A 21,017-nucleotide genomic window follows, 5' to 3' on the forward strand; every position below is an offset into this window, starting at 1 on the left:
GTTTGACTTTGTGTGTGTATCTAAATTGTTTGTTATGCCCAGGTGTAAATATGTATAAAATAAACCCATTTCTTAAAGATGCAACAGTCTCTGCTGCGCCTTGACTCCCAACGGAAACATTATCTGGATAAGCTCCTTGTTACCACTCGGCAGAGATTGGGGGTGGTGTGCAATCTTCGTAACAGTATTTAAGATGCCCACAGGAATTCATACAACCCAAGACACAAAGAGAAGCTATCAGCAGGGTTCTAAACTGTCCTTTCCTTATGCCTGAGGTAGGATTACAGTGGTACCTTGGTTCTCGAACTTAATCCATTCGACTCCCAAAACCATTCAAAAACCAAGGTGTGGCTTCTGAGTGGCTGCAGGTGCTTCCTGCACTCATGCAGAAGCCACGTCGGATGTTCAGCTTCCAAAAAAATTTGCAAACTGCAACACTTCCAGGTTTGCGGTGTTGGGGAGCCGATTTGTTCGACAACTAATCCGTTTGAGAACCAAGGTACCACTGTAATTGATACTGAGTTATAGATTCAAGGGAGTGAAACTGTAGGCCTAACCCTGCTTACTTGGGAGTAATTGAATTCAGTGGGACTTACTAGACATGGTAAGAGTTGCAGCCAAACATGGCCTCGTGATGGGTCACTGGTCATTTCATTAGCAGTTTTTAAAGGCACTTTGTTGTTTTTACTGTAAAAGACTAACAGGGCTCCCTCTCTGGAAATTCATTAACTTTGAAGGGAGCATCCAGGGAAGATAATTGATTTGTACATATCTGTTGATGGCTAAGACATACATGCTGGGATGGCTGTCCTAAAGTTTTATTAACCTTTCTTTAAAGGCTAACATTTCTGCTTTGCAGGGCTAGAGTGACTATCTTTCCTCCATTTTTTTTTTAAAGTTCTGGGAACAGGCTCTCCTGCACCACCATGTTACATAGGGATGAAGTACTATGTTAGCTATGTTGGGTTTAAGAGCATTGGCACTAAAGTCCCCAGTTAGACTCGTTGTTTGGAAAAACACCAGGACATAGTAAATCTATGTCACCAAGTTCAAAAGTCGTTCACTATGCAAGGATAAGCGGGTGCACCATATTGTGGAGACTTTATTGCATCGGGTGTGATGATAAGGATTACTGCAATTTCCCAGAGCGATATAGGTTTGCTGTCTAAAGTACACAGGGCACTGTTTGTTTTACTCGGTAAATATTAGTGTACTAACCTTTAGCTTTGTGATTAGGAAGTGGTCTAAGAATAGTTTGTCAGCATCTGTACATTAAGAAAAGAATTTAAATATCAGTAGTTTCCAATCTCTCTTGCCTAGAGTACCAGGGGTGCAAACTTGAATAAGATATTGTGGGAGCCCATGTAAGCCCCACCTTGCATAATTGATCACTTGACACAGTGCACACACACCATTTGAATGGGAATGCCCATCAACTTTGTGGGAGCCTGGCCCCCTCAAATATTTTATTGTGGGGGCCGAAGCCCCCATGGCCCCAAGAGTTGGCTCCTATGTACAGTACTAATCATCTAGCATGGTGACAGAGTCCAGTCTGTACATTCTAGCCCTGAGTGCACTCCATGGCACATATTATACTACCAACTAAGTGATTGGCAACTGCAAGGTATCTGCTGGAAAGTTTGGTGTGACACCTGTCACTGCATGAAAAGGTGATCAGAGAGAACCTATAATCGGCACTATTTTTCTAGAAAAAGAGATGCTGGAAGTCACCACAAACACCTCCCTCTCTCTCAGAATGGCAATGGCGCCCTCCTGAGTGGTGCCAGAACTGAGTTCCAGCAAGTTCCAGCTGACAAAAGCCATGTCTGTAATGTAGGCTCAATGTTAGCAGCATTTCCTACTATTGATAGAGATTTCTATGCTTTTTCTTAACTCTGTTACTGTGTCTGTGGCTACCTTTTAACCACTCCCCACTAAAACAGACAAGCAAACACAAACAAACTGATATCTGATACCATATGATAAAGTTATGATTACCACATCATTCCTAGTCTTCTTGTCTTTACTCTTCTGCTGAGGAAGAAGAAGAAGAAGAGGGGTTTGGATTTGATATCCCACTTTATCACTACCCTAAGGAACGGCTAACAATCTCCTTTCCCTTCCTCCCCCACAACAAACACTCTGTGAGGTAAGTGGGGCTGAGAGACTTCAGAGAAGTGTGACTGGCCCAAGGTCACCCAGCAGCTGCATGTGGAAGAGCGGAGACGTGTACCCGGTTCACCAGATTATGAGTCTCTTAACCACTACACCACAGTGGCTCTAGGAAACTAGGTTGATCTCAGGGTTGCATAGTTTGAGTCAAGCCTTCTTTCTGGGGCTTCCAACATCTCCCTGTAACACCTCTGTGTGAAGTCAGCAAGTGGAACAAAAGCACTGTTCTACATGAGTCATCATATTGTTGCATGCCAATCTCCAAGTGTTGCAACATTTCAGGCACAGTGGAGACTATGGTGTCTTTATGATATATGGTTTATTTACACATATATGATATGCAACCTGATTTGAGGAGGAAGAGTACAAACATTTATTATTGTTATTATTATTATTATTATTAGTAGTAGTAGTAGTAGTAGTAGTACCAGTAGTAGTACCATTATCTGATTTCTGTGTTTCACTGCCTGTATGCATACTTTAATAATAATAATATCTCAGGAAGTGTGCAAGAATTCAGATGGTGGTGGTAATAATAATGTTTGCCCTCTTCCTCCTCAATTCAGATGGTTTAGCTCATTTTTATGCCATATGGACAACTGGGTCTTGATTGGCAGATATTGGGGGTGGGGAGGATGCAGTTTTGGGGCTTTGCAGGTCTGGCCATGGGTGTAGCCGTGGGGGGGGGGGCAGTTGCCCCCCTAAATCCTCAAAAACTATTGAAAAGCAATAAAAATACTAAATTAACCTCAGTTTTGCCCCTCCAGCAGAAGCCTGTCCCCCTCAACAAAAGCCTGCCCCCCCATAATGCCCTCTTACAGGGGGGATTTTTTACCCATGAGCTCTCCCCAAAAGCTCAACTTTTAGGAGTGATCTCCCCTAAAACAATTTTTTGCCCCCCATGGGTCCAGCCCACTGATAACAACACTTAGAGCCTTTCTTAGCCCAGGGAAGTATCTTAGAAAATTTTAACCTTGAGATATTTCTCTTCTTTCCCTGGTAGAAATTTCTAGTGTATTTGCAAGTGGGGGTAGCAAGTTACAGCTCAAATCCTCTAATCTTAAAATTGCGTTTGTGAATCTGTTTTTAAATATAACTTTATTAAATTTTCTGTTTTGCAATTTCAAATAAACATTTTACAAAGCATTTGTGAATCTGTTTTGATAAAGGTGAGTAACATTTCTCATTTTCTCCTCACTTGCTTGGTCATCATCCACCAAGTTGTGGATTTTTACCCCAAGAAAGAAAAGGAAAAAAGGAGCCCTTTCTACAGAAAGTTGATGCACGCCATTAGCTTGTCTTTGATGCATTTCCTCCATCTAGGTTTTGTTGTTGTGTTTTGAAGATTGCTTTAGGAAAGCCTTGTTTACCACTTTCTGAGGAAATCATTTGCAGAAGTAAAACTGCTGCAACAATATGTGGTTTGGGGTATTGAGACACGCCCTCGATTGCCACATACTTGAGGGCAATGTGAAGCAAGGCAGTTGGATTTTGTATATCACCAACCGCCTGGTTGTGAAGTTAAAATAGAGGATTAAACTGGCCTTCCCATTCCAATGTTTCTGATTTCAGCATGCACATCCCATAATGACAAGGCAGCTGGCATAGGCAGCTCTGCTTTCTTTGAACATATATTTGCTACTTCATACTGTGGTGGGTGGGTCAGTAGTTGTAAGCAAAGGTATTGATATTCAGCTTCATCCTACCATTCCTGGCAAAGGTCATTTGTGAGGAGTGGTTGTAGGAATCATTAAAATTTGTATATGGCCCTTCACCTGTATATCTCACGGGAGTGGGGTTCACAGCATAAAAATACAAGATAAAAACACAAAATGCATAATAAAAGCAAGAGAACAAACCAAACCAATAACCCCGTCCCACAAATGCATTTAAAAGACATAGAATGTTAGTCAGCCAAAGGTCTGGTTGAAGAGGAACATTTTCACCTAGTGCTTAAAGATATGTAATGAGAGCGTCAGGCTAACCTCCCTAGGGGAGTAGCTGGGGAAACCCAGCCGGATGCACAGTAATAATAATAATAAATAATACACAAAGGGGGAGCCTTCAGAAAAGGCCGTACTCATGTTGCCACCCACCAGACATCTCATGGAGGAGGCCCATGGAGAAGGGCCTCACATGATGATCTAAGCGTCTGGGTAGGTTCATATGAATACTCCTTGAGGTATTGCGGTCCTGAGCTGTCTAAGGATCATTGTGGCCGATGGTCAAGGATGACAGAGATTTCCATCCAGTAACACCTGGAGAGTCAAAGGTTCCCCATTCCTGTTTTTCAGGCACGTATATGGTCATCTTGAAAGGGACGCGGGTGGCGCTGTGGGTTAAACCACAGAGCCTAGGACTTGCCGATCAGAAGGTCGGCGGTTCGAATCCCTGTGATGGGTGAGCTCCCGTTGCCTGTTGCTCCTGCCAATGTAGCAGTTCAAAAGCATGTCCAAGTGAAAGTAGATGAATAGGTACCGCTCCGGCGGGCAGGTAAACGGTGTTTCCGTGCGCTGCTCTGGTTTGCCAGAAGCGGCTTAGTCATGCTGGCCACATGACCCGGAAGCTGTACGCCGGCTCCCTCGGCCAATAAAGTGCGATGAGCGCTGCAACCCCAGAGTTGGTCACGACTGGACCTAATGGTCAGGGGTCCCTTTACCTTTACCTATATGGTCATCTTACTGATTCCTGCACTCTATGGCTATTACCAACAATTAAAAGAACTCCTTTGTACTAGCTGAAACAATGTGATAAACACTCCTCTTGAGTTTGGATCAGCAACGGGGGAGGCAGTCTTGGAAAAGTGGCCCTTGCATAACATTTTTTGAGTGACATTTTATTATTTGATTATAGCACCAGAGCCAATTAATTTCATAAGCTGAAGCTTAGAAGTACCATTAGAAAGGATTAACAGCACCCAAGGTGAACAATGAATGGTTTTGCAGCTTGAAAAGTACCTGTTGTATCTAGAACTTCATTGAAAATATGATTCCACCTTTCAAATTTAATGAATCTCCAAGGTGGCTTCCAAACTATCATTTAAGATAAGAACATTAAGCAATTACAATAACAATAGGAATCCTGGGAACAACAAGGAAGAACACTTACCTAGAATGTGGTTTTTAAAAATACCATTAAAAAGTTTGCACAAATAGTGTGGGCTTGACCAGGTGCCCAAGTGACAGAAATGGTGGCTCCATGTGAATCTTTCCAGTGAAGGAACTCCAGAATCCCACCACAGAGAAGGCACCCGAGTCATAGGAGCAGTACTTACACCATTTCTAATCCCTATATGGGACAAATAGTGGTCTGCAAATCTCAGCTGCAAATCCTGAGAAATCTCTACCATATGCAATTTATGTCACTCTTGTATTCCTGTTGAACTGGTGACCTGGCTTGCATGCCAAGGCACCTGAGCCACAAAGTTCCCAGGAGAACAATAAATCACACTGACATGGAATGTTTGGTTTATGGGTTCAAATAGGCCTCAGCTTTATTGGTTACATATGTGAGTGGTTTGGCTTAGACCTTGGGAGAAATTGGACTATATCTTGGCTCCTGTTCATCTGCAGGGAGTCCACGGAAGGGTAAATCACCAATAGGAGGTGCCCTATAACTTATGTCAGATAGTGGCACCCCAAGGATTCCCCGTATGGGCTGTGACATAGCTCTAGCCCACACCCAGGCTTCGGACAGTATTCACATCCCGGACCCCTTTAACAGGATACCCTTACTGAGGAGGGGCAGGCAAGGCAGCAACCTCCCTTCCAACCAAACAAAGGCTTACCCAATGCCTAACCTCACAAAAGTTATGACGATTGCTACTAGGTAGGTGAAAACCAAATGGCCAGTGCCAATTTGCCAAGTGGAAAAAAATCCTACCCTGCCCCAACAACATGGCGACCGACAATTGCCATAGCAAGGTCATATGAAAGGAGGGTGGGTGGGTAGGGTGATCTGACGAAGAGGCAAGAAAGAGGGAACCAGCTGGCCATGCCGAAATTACATGGACCACGGCCACACCCACTCTGGTCGTAGATTGGCTGGAGCTGTCACCGGGGCACAGATGACGGCAGCGTACCTCCCCCTACGCTGGAAAACTGTTGAGGCTCGGTTGACTGGCCGCAACGCTGTACACCGGATAAAAGGTGAACGGACTTGCGCATCACTCTAAGCCAAACTATGGTTTAGTGCAAACAAGCAAATTTGTGGGTTCCCAGAAAGAGGTTTGCAGCCCCTTTGCTCTTCCTCTGATCTTGCTGCCGTCAGCTAATCCAAAATTTGGCTTAGCATGGCATTTGAACTTCAACACAAGGTTTGTTTTGCTCCAGATAAACAGCAAGCTGTAATGAAAGGTTCTTATTTAGTGCTTATGGTTTTTCTGGGGGAGACAAAACAATGAGCCTGGATTCAGATGCAGGGTCATGAATTAGCTCAAAGAAGCAGGACCAGAGGTACAGTGAAGCAACGGTGATCTTCTCCCTGCGAACCTATGCATTTGCTTATTCACACCAAGCTACAGTTTAATTTAGAATTGTGTGTAAGCTGGTCAATTGTTGTGCTGCCTCCTTTCATGCATAAAACAGTAGGCCAGTCTCATAACAAATAGGCAGTGGGTTTATATCTACATGGCAGTGGAATGATTCATCATTTTTGGAATGGTCTGGGTGCAGTAGGATTTTAGAAGGTTGTAAAGTAATTGCAATAAGAAATGTGGCAAAGAGGCAATTATGGTCAAATTGGTGAATGCATGTTTGTAAAAAAGCATGGGTTATTTCCCCCATTTGCTGAATTTTGCCCACAATACCTAGATGAAAGCACCATTGAGTTCACAGGAGTTTATTTATCCAGGTCACGACTGGACCCAATGGTCAGGGGTCCCTTAAAAACAAAACAAAACAAAAAAACCCCTCCAGGGATTGCACTGATACTCTGTGGGTGGATCCACACCATACATTTAAACACATTCAATACATATTTTAAACACATGACTTTCTCCAGAGAATCCTGGGACCTGTAGTTCCCACCTCACAGAGCTACAATTCCTTGCTGTCTTATGTAGGGAAAATTGGATGAGCAGGACCATATAAGATATAGGCACTGGGTGAATCGTGTATGTAAAAATACCCGAGCCTCTTTCAAACACTGTGGGCCACGGTGCTGTAGTTAACTAATGTAGCAAATATCAAACTACAGCTTGTGGGTGTTGTGTGCTGCTACCTTATAAATAGCCATTGCCATTTGGATAAGCTGTGAAGCTGGCACAACTTTTTATATGAGCATCAGCTTTCATTCAAAAGCTTATGGAAATAATGTCAGTAAAGGAGGAAGATTGCAGTGGAGCAAAGCTCTGGGACTTTTTTCAGAGCAGGAGCAGTGATGACCTCTCTGCTGGAGTGCCAAGGTAATTGGCAAGTGAATGAGGTGATGAGGCTTTTAAGTTTTGCTGCTGTGACAGATTAGCATAGCAGTTTAAATAGTAACATGTCCTTGCAAGATTGTTTTGCATTTCTAATTAAAAGCTAGAAGTTGCATTTCAACTAGCTGTTGTTCTTCAGTTAAAAGCTCAGCTTCCTTTTCAATACATCATCGTTTCCTGTTTATTTGTCTTCCACTCACCCACAGAGTTGGGCTCAGAGTGGCTCACAGCAAAATAGTGTTCATTTGATAGAAATTCAGAAATGTATTGGGAACCAAATTGGAAAGAATCGTAATATCAGTAAGTAAATTCAAAAAGATTGCTCCATGCACCATTATATAACATAATACAAATAAGGTAGCTTACTAGGGTTAACTAAACAGAAGAAAAAATAATACCAACACAACAATAAAATAGAAATAAAATATCACCTTGTTCCAAATCATGCACCTATTTCCTACAGTCTGGACCTACCATTCAGTCTTCAACCACTCAGAGACCACATCCAATCTCACTTGTGGTAGTGCAAAGTCCAGTCCTGGTTCTCACCCAGAGAAGTGGGAACCCATGCAGTCAGAGGCAAGCCCCAATGGGTTCAGTGGAGTATTCCCTGGCATTGAGTTTATTTGAGCAGGAATTGTGGTCATCTTGATGCTCACAAATTGGGTCTTCAGCTATGTACTGTTTCCCCCCGCTTGGCGGTTGACTACAGGGGCTGTTATGAAAACTGGTCAACCTGGATAGCCCGGTCTGGCCATAACAGCCTTTTTATTTATGGACTAAATACCCAATACTTCTGTTTCAGTGCTTGACACTCTGCAATGTTCCTTATGGGGAAGTCGGCATAGCTTTCCATCCCTGCAGCAAAAGATGATTTACCGTATTTTTTGCCCTATAGGACGCACTTTTCCCCCTCCAAAAATGAAGGGGAAATCTGGGTGCGTCCTATGGGGCGAATGCAGGCTTTTGCTGAAGCTTGGAGAGCGAGAGGGGTCAGTGCGCACCGACCCCTCTCGCTCTCCAGGCTTCAGGAACACATCCGCAGCCTAGGCAGCCCTACGGGAGGTCCGGCAGGGATGTCTAGGCTGCGGATAGCAGCCTGCCGCCCAGCACGAGAGGCGCCCTGAAGCAGAGCGCCCCCCTCGCCAGGCAGACATCCGCAGCGTGGGGAGCCTTGCAGCAGTTCCCAGCAAGGCTCCCCACGCTGCAGATAGCAGCCTGCCGGCCCCGAGGGGGGGGCGCCCTGATGCAGAGCGCCCCTTGCCGGGGCAGACATCGGCCAGCCCCACAAGCTCGGGGGACAGCAGGGAGGCGCAGCGCCGCCATCCCGCTGTTCCTCGACCTGGTTCTGTTTCCCCGACCTGCTTTTGGGGGGGGGGAATAAAGGGAATTTCCCCCCCTTTATTTCCCCCCCAAAAAACTAGGTGCGTCCTATGGGGCGGAGCGTCCTATGGGGCGAAAAATACGGTAATAGATATCTGTATATGTGTGCATGCAAGGAACAAATGGAACAGAAGCAGGTTGGTACAGTGAGCCAGAGAAATGATGGTATTGGGAGGAATTCAATATAGCACTATGGCAGTCCTTTCCTCAGCGCAAGCGTTTCAGTTTGCCAGCTAACATGTTGCCCCCTCTCCTTCCCTCCGTTGTACTGACACCCCCACCAGCCAGTTTGGAGGGGTATGGGGCAGAGGGAGAGAGGGGGAAGCCCTGACGCCCTAGTAGAAGTCCTTGCACAGCCTTCCACTAGCAGGACTTGCAGAAATCTTTGAAGTCTCCACTCACCTTTCCTTCCAAAGGGAAGCAACCCCAGCTCCAGTCTTTAAATGTACTGTACTGATAATTCTCACTAGGGCTAACATTCTAGAAAACGTGTTTAGGTTTGTAGCTAGAGATGGAGGAGCAATTCAATTCAGCTTGCATTTCATCATCATCATTTTTAATTTGTATACTGCCGTTCTATCTTACAATACTCAAGGCGGTTTACAAGCTGAAGAAACAAAAGATGTACATCTTATAACAATTTAATACAATACAAAAATGTGATAATAAAACATAACTTTAAAATAGGCAACCTACATCAAAAAAGTAACATTCAACAATCATTAGAATAGTATCAAATAATATCACCATATAAAAGTTAAACAGAAATCCACTCAACAGTTACAATAAATAATATCTAAACTATAATCAATAAAACAACGGCAAGCCACAGTACATAAAATAATGCAATACACATTGAGAAGCAGAGACTAGAGGATAGAGCAAGGCAGGTGGAAGGAGGCTGAAATATACTCAAAGTCGCAAAGTGATTTCATGCTCAGTACATAACAGAGGCCTTGCCTGACAAAGTCTCTCTCAAGGCAAATCAACTTCCTCCACTCTTTCCAAAACAATGTTTAAACCAAAACTTAGCGAATAAGTAACAATGTTCTGTGTAATGGTTTTTCAGAGATCTGAAAGGTAGCTTGTACAGTGGCGTAGCGTGGGGGGTGCCAAGGGTGCCTGCCGCACCGGGCGCAACATCTGGGGGGGCGCGAGTCCAGAGGGAAGGGACAAGTTCCTTCCTCCGCCGGGCTCCCCGCAGCCACCGCCAGCCTTGCGCCCTAGCGCGCGTCCCCCGCCGCCGCTGCGGCTGCGCTCCACTCACTGCTCGCAGGAGGAGCAGCCGCTGCAGCAGCGCCGACGCCGCCACCGACGCCTGGCCGGCACGGGCAGCCTCCGCACCCCGCCGCGCCGCCGGGCCTCGCCGCGCCCTGAGCTCCCCAAAAACCTCCGAGAGGAAGCCGGTGGGCGGGCGAGGCCCGGCTAAGCCTCTCGCCAGCGGGTTAAGAGGCTTTCGGTTTTAAAAAGATTAGCTTGGGAAGGGGCGGGGCGGGGGCTGCTCGCCGGCAAGCGCCTGCTCCGCGTTTCCAAAGGCGCTCGCCATCCGAGGGACACGGAGCGCTTGCAAGGAACAGGCTCCGTGGAGCAGGTTAGGAAGAGATCCCTTCCCTGGCAGGCCGCCGGCTTCGCCAGCTGTTTCCCATTCACGATCAGGAGGAACTTCAGGCTGCTTTCAGCTTTGGTAGAGGGAATCTAAGCAAGGGGATGGAGCCGGTGCCCTGAGGAAAGGCGGCAGCATTGGGTTTGTTTTTAGTTTAGAGAAAAGGCAAGCAAGAGGCGACAGGAGAGAAGCCTGCAAAACTAAGGCATGGCAAGGAGAGAGTGGACAGAGAGGAAAGTTTTTATCCCTCTCTGTACACTATAACTCGTGGGCATCCAGTGAAGCTGAACGTTGGTACAGTGGCGTAGCGTGGGGGGTGCCAAGGGTGCCGGCCGCACCGGGTGCAACATGGGGGGGGGGCGCGCGCTCGCACTCGGGTGCTAAAATCCACTGGTTAGGGGGCGCAAATTACTTGCCTTGCCCCGGGTGCTGACAACCCACGCTACGCCACTGAGCTTGTAAGAGGGGTTTTGGCTGTACTGTGTACACTCAGTACACAAAAGCAGGTTTTACCTCCCTTTTCAAAAGCAGGTTTTACCAGAAGACTGTGTGTGTGTGTGAGAGAGAGAGAGAGAGGGGGGGAGAGAGAAATGAATTAATGTATACCTTGGGAAACCTTGCTTTGTCTTCAACCACTTCCAGCTGTTCAGAAAACATTTTCTTTCATTTCGAACATCATATGGATACGTCAGCCCTTGACAAATTTTGGAGAGGCATCGAGATAGTAAGAGCTGTAAGTCATAGTGAGCTTTGAGTTTCTTTTGACCTGGTTTGTAAATTGAGAACCTGGAGTGTTTATCGCTGAATTTTCTACAAGCAATAAAAACCTATAAAGTTTTGATTTCCCAGAGACTGCAGAAGTGGCTTGCATGCTACAGGCAGGTTACAGAATGTGAAGAAGTCGCCTTTTTCCTTATTAGTGAAGGTGAAACCAAGAAACGGCTAGGCACCAGTATTTCCTGAAAAACATACCACCTGGATTCTGGATTAAGTGTGTGGTCTAGGATGGACCTTGTACCTTTTGGAGATGAATAACCTGATTTTTGCGGGGAAAGGTCTCCTTAACAAAGAATGTGCTATTGTCGTGGGCAGACATCTCCTTCCTGACATGTTGATGCAGGAACAAGCAAGAGCTATGCTCCATGTTCCGACTATTGTTTGTTCAAAGAGCTTTCAGGTTAGCCTTGAGGACTTGGCTGATAAGTTGTTTCCTTAGAAACCACTCTTTTGTCCTGAAGATAGCAACAAGACTGAGGGGTGAGGGGGAGAGAGAAACTAGTCCGAGGAAACATAACTATCTGCAAGGAGCTTGCTATGTTTCTACCTGTGCTTACATTGTGGCTTTTCAAATGAAAAATCCTGGTCCACACCAATAACTATACACTGTACGCTCATGTATAATCATAGTGCAATATATGCTTGCATTACTTTGTTACAGATTACAAGTCTGCATGGATGCATAATGTTTCCCTGTGTAGGGAAACCATGTGCAGCTCAAAGCCGTAATGGCACAAACACACTGTCATACTGCTTCAGTGATTTTAAATAAGGCTTATCCCAAATTCTTCCCCCCACCCCCTCACTTTGTTACAGGTAGTCAATTGCCACATTTGGGTAGCTTGAGCTTAGATTTTGTTTTTAAAAATAAAACCTCTCATCTGTAATATGACTTTATAACTTGGAAATGTGCATTAGTAACAAGTATAAGGAGCACACCCATTATATGCTGGCACAAGAGCACACTAGTGTTTATGGCCTCATGGAAAGGTGTATTTGCAAGACTTTAAAAAAATATGATGGAATTTTGCACTAGTGTGCTTCAAGAAGTTAATTTAATTGTTACTTACCTAGATAGCTATCTTTGATTAACTTGTGTGTGTTCACAAGCAAAGGAAAATTACGGTATTCTTGGCCTTTCATGCCATCTCTGTAGGAGTGGGGCTATTAGGCTATAAGAAGGAAGAAAAGCTCCTTGAGGTCTTTCCATGTACAGTCTACCAATGAAGGACCTAGTGATGAAAAATCATTTGAAAAATAGAGGGTGTGGCCTCTGAACTGTCAGCCGATACTCAGTCAAGCAGGGGAGGGCATCCTTTTTTAGCCTTTAAAGTGTGATAGTTCAGTGAAGTGCATGTACCTGAGAGGTCTTTTGCTGAGTTCCCTTGCAGTTTAAAATAATCTCTGTTTAGCACCACATCTTCACTTTGCCTTGTTTACAAATGAGTTGGGAATCCTTTTTACAAACAATGGTTAGTTGCTAAACATGTAAATTTCACAACCCAGGGTTTGAAGTTCGCTTGTTTAGCAACTAACCATAGCTTGTTGTAAGCCCAGAGGCTTTGAAACAAAAGTAAATTTGACAGAAGGCTCTTCCCGACTGCAAGTGGGAGTGAAGTAGCCATTTCACATGCTTGCTGACATCCATATAGTGCTAAAACATGCTTTAGAATTGCCTACAAATCAGAGCAGTGACTCCTGGTCACCTCACAACTCCCTGTGCATACGCTATGTATTTATAACCACCATTTTACAGAATTATATTTAGCATAATGAATACTGATAGGAATCTGGGGGTTAGTAAGCAGTGTGCTGGAGAGAGAGATGCTGATGTCTGTTCTTGGAAGCAATGCTATGTGTATGAGAGGGACAGAATCTATTTGGCAAGAATGCTGTGGACCCCTCCATTGTACGCTTAAAGTTGTATACATGTGTAAATAAACCATCTAGCATAAAGACACCACAGTCTCTGTTGTCTTATTGTCTCAGAGGAAACACAGACGCTGGTTTAAAATGTGCCTGGTACTCCTGGAATCTCACACCGCTGGAGTGTTTTTGGCTAAGCTGGAAGATGAAGTTTGTAGGTGGGATCAAAATTCTTGTTTCAAGTTCTGGTTATCAGAAGATCCCTTCTGTCAAATATGCAAATATCAGCTTGATTGACTTTGATTTAAAATAATGTGCTTTGGATTACAATAATGTGCTTTTGTAACATATAACGCTAGACACCCTAGGATATTTGTTTATAGTATGTATTGATTTTCTATTCTTGGCCTATGTTTTACTCAAACTCCCTCTGCCTTTCCAGGTTAAAATCTAAAATTGGTCATATTTTTCGTTTAGTCATTTGCTTTCCAAATAATAAGGGTTGCAATTAGTCAGCTGGAAACCTTTTAAAGTATTGAAGTAGAGAAGGTGAAATGGAATGTGTTGAATAAGGAGGGCTGGGCGTCCTTGGGAAAAGCCATGTGCTGTACTGTGATCAGCTTCCTTTGCTTGTGGATGTGGGGAGAGATTATCCACAAGTGGTCTTGAATAATGGCGTGGCCTTGCAGTGAGAGGAGCACAAGTGCTTCGTTGAGCCATTACCTAGCAACGTGAGATCAGAACAAACTTCTTGACTGGCAAACTATAGAGTTACACACACGTGAATTCCCAAGGCTTGCTGTAATGAAATTTTGAGCAGAAGTGGCAACAATATGTGTCTTAACTCTTTCCTTGACAGCCGTTCTTCACACTCTTAAGTAGCTGCCCAATTGCTTTCCCTTCTCGTAGCATTCCAGATGCATAATAATTTGTGTAAACGTGAACTTGGAACCCCACCAAAGAAAACACAGCTTGGAGAGTGGGGTGGATTTCTGGACAGAAAACAGCTAGGAAGGAAAAAGGGCTAAGCACTTTTCAGGGGCTCATCTACAGGGGAGCAGGCATCTTGCTCCAGATCCACTGTTCCCCCATTTGAATTTGATCTTAGAACACGCATCCGCATTTGTGTTTGTATTTTAGTTTACAAAACTGCTGCTTCCTGCCCCTAGTTGTGGGCATTTGCATGTGGTGGGTCAATTCACGTTGTGCAGTTTTGACTCCACCTTCTAATTTGCTATTTCCATTCCCTTTGTCTGAGCAGAAACTGAGCTTGTATGAAGGAAGAAGTCAATGAAACAACCCCACTCCCACCGGAGTAAAATGGGGGCTCGCCAAGCCACCTGCCCGGCCGATACGGCCCTTGGTGTGTGGAGAGGAATACCGGGCCAGGCCATGCTGCAGCTGCCTGCTTGGGGGACCTAGTTCATTCCCCCTCAAAAATTGTATGCATGGGGACACGGCCCTCCTGGCACCCCCCACACTACGCCCCTAATGCAGAGTCCTGATGAGTGTGGACTGGACACGCGCTTGAAAGGGAACACTTCTTCCCTGGTCTGCAGCTGGCCTATTGTAAGACCACACAGTCTGCAATGTTGGCAGTGCATTGCCAGTGTGGTCGCTCCCCCCCTGCCACTCCCTTAGCTTTAATGGTTCTTGCGGGCCAATGGCTCCCGCTGTGAACTCCCATTGGTCGCTGATTAACAGGACTGAGAAGGATTGTACATCACAATTGGCCTTTGGCGGTCAGGTTTTTCCCCTTCCTCATGTCAGGGGTACATGATTTGATTTCATTTGTTCATTTGTGGCCAGGGAGAGCATAGGGCAGGATCAATAGATAGCGAGGCAATCCCCGTAAGGGGTCTTGGGGTGGCACCTGAATGTTTAGGTTCTAGCTTGGGGGACTGGGGCAGGCTGTTGCATGCTCACAGCACTGGTATCAAGAGTCTGGCAGCTGCTTCCTGGGAGTAGGTCCAGCGGGCAGGCTGGGCCTGGTATTAGACAGCAAGACTTTCTGTCCAACAGATCCTTGCTCTATGCGATGCCAAACTCTGATATATCTGTAACCAATAAAGTTGCAGTCAGTTTTGACCCACACGCTGGTCTCATGTACGTTTGTTGCGCCTGGTTGCTGACTCTGAGCCTGTGTGCCTCTGGGACACGATGAAGGTTTTTGTAGTCAGTTGTTTAATCTTTGCTTTGCAATCGCAATTGCAGTTCTTGGAGTACTGAAGCTCAAAGAGAGCCAATTAAATAAGTGAAGGTATACTGTTAGTTAAGATGCAGTTTGTAACTTACGTTTTCTCCCCTTTCTTCTTCTTTTAGTGCCTGAAACAGTATATGCAGCTGGCTATTCGTGAGGGGTGTGGTTCTCCCATCACTTGTCCAGACATGATGTGCCTCAACCATGGGACTGTGCAAGAAACTGAGGTATCTCCATTTGTCACTTCTTTTTCTTTCTAATAGTCTTTGTTCATTTACATAATGAATACATTAGAATGTTTCCTCCCCTTAATTACTCTAATGACTACTTGGCAGGAGGCCCACTTGACAGGAGAAACTAGAAACAAGCAGATGGTTTTCTTCTTGTTTTTCCTTTCCTGGGGAAATGTTTACTTGGCATCCAGGCGGTCTCAAAATTGTCTGCTTAAAAGCCAGAACATCCCCAATCTGAATGTCACCAGCCCTCCTTTCGAAAATGAATGTTGGAATATGTATGGCATTCCAGGTTGTAAAACACAAATCGTAGAGAGTTTTACACATGTCGCTTGCTGCTTAAATTGTGAACTGGGGGCAAGTGTGAATAGAAATTAGAAGGTAATCATTTTCAGGAGAAGTGATGGTACTTATGTATACATATAACGGGTGTGTGTGGGTGTGTGGGTGTGTGTGTGTTGGTTGGGACACAAGCTACTTATTTTATATTGACAAGATTTCTGAAGAAAGGCTGGACAAACAGCAGGTGAAATTAGAGGTGAAAACATGAGCATTGGTATACCTTAACTACCAAACTTATTATAGCCAAAGCTTTTGTAGACTAGACTCCATGATCTCTGTCTTCAAGCATTTTGCAGTCTGCTCCTTTACCTTCCCTGCCCTTCCTCTCTGTCCACCCCTTTCTCCATCTGTGCCTCCCACCACGACATCCCAGCGCTTCCTCCTTAATGCTAGAAGGAACATTTGCCACAACAGCAACTTGTAAGGTGAACTACAATTAACATGCACAGCTGCAACACTGCCAGAGTCTGTTGAGCAAGTGTTCTTGGTGAAACTAACATGTGACCACTTTACCACAGGCACAACCATGAACTCTTTCCAGTGGTGGTCACCTCACATTTTTCACCACATCTATGAAAGCACTTAATTCACTAGAATGTATGCCACACAAGAGAGGGACCTGCGATTTCCCACAAGATTCATATGATTTTTAAGGCTACATTTGGAAATGGTGCGAGTCAGGTATTCAACTCGGATTTCATAATTGGCAAATACGTGTGGGTAAGGCCACTTGGTCTTTTGCTCGGATAACATGAGCCTGGATTATTCATAAGCTTTCACTTTAATGTTTTGTCTTGAGTGTGTGACTTCAAAGTTTGCACGGAAAACACAAAGCAACACTGGAATATGATAGTGTTCATAAAGCTTCTGAAATCTAAAGATCCATTTCAATTAGCTAAGCAAGAGGGCACATGAGGGTATGCATTAATGGGCCATTAATGTTTTCCTCTGTACTCTGAGGGGCAAAGAATTGAATGAATAAACAACGAAGAATGTATTTAATGGTCCATGAATGATGGAATGCACTAAATTCTGTTCAGGGTGATTATTCATTATATATTTATGATTTTCACTGAGCACATAAGGAATAATATCTCCTGAACAGAATAGGAGCAAGGACAAGAAGTGATCTTAATTGCATTAAAGTTTTAACAACCTGATGCCTCTCTTGATTAACATATAGGGCAGCTTCACAGCCCTTCCTACTGCTGCCTATTGCTTTGCCAACAGAGTTCTGATCACATTTCCATGCTAATCTTTCCTTGACTACATTAAAAAAAACAAAAAACCAGAACCATGACCTTAATAGTCTGGGTCAGGCTTCCACCTCCTACCGGGAGCTAGCCAATGATTTTTGGCACATATTGTTTCAGACTGAGTCCTGATATTAACTTAAAAGTGAGATATGTATGTCCTTTTAGGCTGTTTCTATTGTTGGGCTATTTGCTGGGCTATGGTGAATACAAACTCATAAGTGTACTGAAAATCATTGGAATTTCTGGGCTCATCACTTGTTTTCCCATCATGAATCTGTTACCAGTGGTAAGCACCCACTATCTGTGCCAGAATAGATTGGCAATAAAGAATGGGAGTCCCAAACAAGTCTCACTTAAAAGGGCCAAAGGTTCTATTACATACAAGGACATAGCTATGTTACTAATAGCCCACCTACAGATAGCAGGTAAGTTAACGCAACCCACACTTTGGGTAACCTAGAGAGGAAGAGTAACCCAAAGCAAGGAATGACTGGAAGGGGGAATTCAAACTACCTATAACCAGCAACCTTGGTGTGTGACTATTGACAGTTCCCGATTGGCAACTGACCAATGTGCTCAACTCCTTAATGGTGAGTTTTGGTGAGCACACCCTTACTTATCCCCTTAAACCAAGGGTGAGAAACTTGTAGCTTACTCTGATGCTGATGTTGTAACCAGTTCTAATCTAAGAAGATCATGACATTGTATGACGGAGGCTTGATGTGAGGCTGAGAATCTGACAAAAAAACTCTTTGCTGTTGTTTGCCAAGATGATTTCCTGACATTTGCTCTGTCTGAAGATATACCGTTATGAAGCATATTGATTCCTTGCCTGGGAAGAATCTGTAATTGAAATGAAGCTAACCTTATTCATGGCAAACAAGGTTGTCTAGGCAACTTCAGGAGGAGAATGACGAGATGTAGAAAATGTTCTGTACCCTGTGCATGTATGGAGGAGATACTTGAAGAATCAAATTAATTTATCTGCTGTTTGTAAAAAGGATCTCATATTCATGTGTGTGTGTGTGCGCGCATAGGATCACCACTGAGGATTTGCTTAGTTTGGTGTGTATGTGTGTATGTATGTGTATATATATACTGTGTGTGTATATATGTGTGTGTGTGTGTGTGTGTGTGTGTGTGTGTATATACACACACACACACATTCTCTCTCTCTCTCTCTCTCTCTCTCTCTCTCTCTCTCTCTCTCTATATATATATATATATACACACACATAACTGCATGTCAGTAATGGAAGCAAGTTCCCATCCTGTAAAAAAAGAAAAAGAAAACGTGGTCGCAAACAAGCCACTGTCTCTTAGAGTAAAAATGTAATTAAATCTGTTTATTTCCCCCCATCTTTCTATCCTGACTTAACACTGAGTCCTAAAAGTCAGTCCAAGTAGGTGGCCTCATTCAGCATGTTTCAAAAAGATGTTCAGCCTTGGCCACAATTTGCCATTGGAGTGAGTTGCATAGTGATTCGTAGATGGCATCAAAGAGCCACAAATGGAATCTTTTAAAATAAATTGTAATGGGACACATAGGAGGAGGTAGTCTGTAAGTGTTTGTGTTTCAGAGTGCTGCATTTCACAAATTAAATTTGAAACTATAAACTTGTGGTACATGCTTTCTTGTCAACACAACAGTCTCTCACATGGTAGTCCTCCTAAATTCCATTAAATGTTCGGGATTTGTTTGTTTTGTTTTTTTGAACATTGGCCAAATATGTTTACTTTTGAATATATAATCATTTCATTTCTCTCCGCATACATTGCTGTTTTTAATAAAAACCCATAAAGACTTGTTCTAAGTGGCAAGGGAGTTCCTTAATGGAACAAATGAATATTTTATGATGGATATAATGCACAGGCTTTTGTTAGAATAGGGGCGGTAATAATGTGACCTGCTATGGAAGCCAAAAGTAGTGGGGATATTGGAGGGAATATAAATTAAATCTGTGCTCTTGATTTATAGAAATGTGTTCCCTGAAACCATCTTCCATTATGTGGTATGCAACATTACTAGCACTTAAATATCTACAGCATGGACTAGGTGAATTATCTATAGACCATATATATACATGACAAGCTAAAAAGACTTGAGAAATTATTGTTTTAAACTTGCTGCAATAAAAAATGCATGGTACTATTTTTGTCCCAGAACATTTACTAGCTAACATTTACTAGCTTTTGTAAGACAGTTTTGTTTGTCATACAATGTACACTATTAGAGTACACCCAGAAAGTGGGTATCGATAAGCTAACTTATCTGTATTAGTAGCTGAATAGGTTAATGGAGCAGGAAGACTCTTTCTGAGCTGCATTAAGAGTAACATGTGAGAGGGCTTTCTTTGTGGCTGTGTCCCAGGTGTGGAACTGCAAGCTTCTGTATATGTTGATAATGTTCCTCTTTGCTTGTGTTCTTCTGCAGCAGAGCTGCTGTGCTGGCTTCCCTTCACATGGGTCACTGTGGCTTATCAAGAGGGAGAGGGGGAAGGTGTCTGAGAACTCTGTTGTTGTTTAGTTGTTTAGCCATGTCCGACTCTTCGTGACCACATGGACCAGAGCACGCCAGGCACTCCTGTCTTCCACTGCCTCCGGCAGTTTGGTCAAACTCATGCTGGTAGCTTCAAGAACACTATCCAACCATCTCGTCCTCTGTTGTCCCCTTCTCCTTGTGCCCTCCATCTTTCCCAACATCAGGGTCTTTTCCAGGGAGTCTTCTCTTCTCACGAGGTGGCCAAAGTATTGGAGCCTCAGCTTCAGGATCTGTCCTTCCAGTGAGCACTCAGGGCTGATTTCCTTAAGAATGGATAGGTTTGATCTTCTTGCAGTCCGTGGGACTCTCAAGAGTCTCCTCCAGCACCATAATTCAAAAGCATCAATTCTTCGGTGATCAGCCTTTATGGTCCTGCTCTCACTTCCATACATCACTACTGGGAAAACCATAGCTTTAACTATACAGACCTTTGTTGGCAAGGTGATGTCTTTGCTTTTTAAGATGCTGTCTAGGTTTGTCATTGCTTTTCTGTCTGATAACTCAGCGCAGTGCAAATGCACCAGCAGAGCCAATTCAGGGCTACTGCCAGTGCATTTGTACTGCACCAAATTTTGCAATGTGGTTCTGCAGCCAAGCAATGCATGCCAAAATGCATGTACTGGGGCAAAGTGTGCATAAAAATCCATAGATTAGCAAAATAACATAAAATGCATTATATTACAGAAAGTTGCTTTGCAAAACTGTATATATTAGGCGAAATGGCATACAAATATTTATGTTAGAAGTGATCAGCACTAAAATGCTGGCGAATTTTCATTATTTTATTTTTTAAAAATGCAAACGGATGTGGAAAAAGACTAGAAAAAAGGGGAAACTGAAATTGGCAGATTCATCCATCCCTACTGCTGACCACACAAGGGATTTCTTGGGACTCCTTTTGCATTTTTGAGTTATTAAGTTTATTTTAATAGTTTGGCTTTTCATATGCTATATTTTTCAGCTGCAATGATATGCACTAGTAATTGAGCTAGTAGAAAGCCACCCACACCTTTCATTGCTTCTCCTCCCCCAGTTCGTTTATGACAGTTATCATGTTGTATCTGACAAATTAATGAAAGATAGAATGACCTGAGAAAGAGTGACTGTTCCACCACCATCTTGACTGATGGCTGGTAAACTGAGTCAAGGGTTTGAAGACAACATGACTGGATTCGACAATCTAGTAGTTTTTGGTGACTGCTCTTGGTTTATTTCCATCTCCAA

The 21,017-nt window shown here is 43.8% G+C and overlaps 1 protein-coding gene and 1 long non-coding RNA gene across 7 annotated transcripts in view; one reads left to right on the plus strand and one right to left on the minus strand.

Annotated features, from left to right (window-relative positions):
• The window catches only part of RNF144B (ring finger protein 144B), a 76,262-nt gene that overhangs the window by 43,668 nt on the left and 11,577 nt on the right, over positions 1 to 21,017 (plus strand). For all 6 annotated transcript variants that reach the window (XM_081206582.1, XM_081206584.1, XM_081206587.1 and 3 more), the window contains one exon: positions 15,543 to 15,647. In XM_081206582.1, coding sequence (XP_081062708.1) covers positions 15,543 to 15,647 — 105 coding nt within the window. The remainder of the gene's footprint in view (positions 1 to 15,542; positions 15,648 to 21,017) is intronic.
• LOC308594038 lies at positions 421 to 12,902 on the minus strand. Its single transcript, XR_014011255.1, has 3 exons — positions 11,184 to 12,902; positions 1,977 to 2,031; positions 421 to 1,265 (listed from the first exon to the last, which is right to left on the minus strand). It is a non-coding gene; the product is annotated as an uncharacterized lncRNA (long non-coding RNA).

This window comes from Podarcis bocagei, assembly GCF_964188305.1.
Source record: "Podarcis bocagei genome assembly, chromosome: 8".
Lineage (NCBI taxonomy): Eukaryota > Metazoa > Chordata > Lepidosauria > Squamata > Lacertidae > Podarcis > Podarcis bocagei.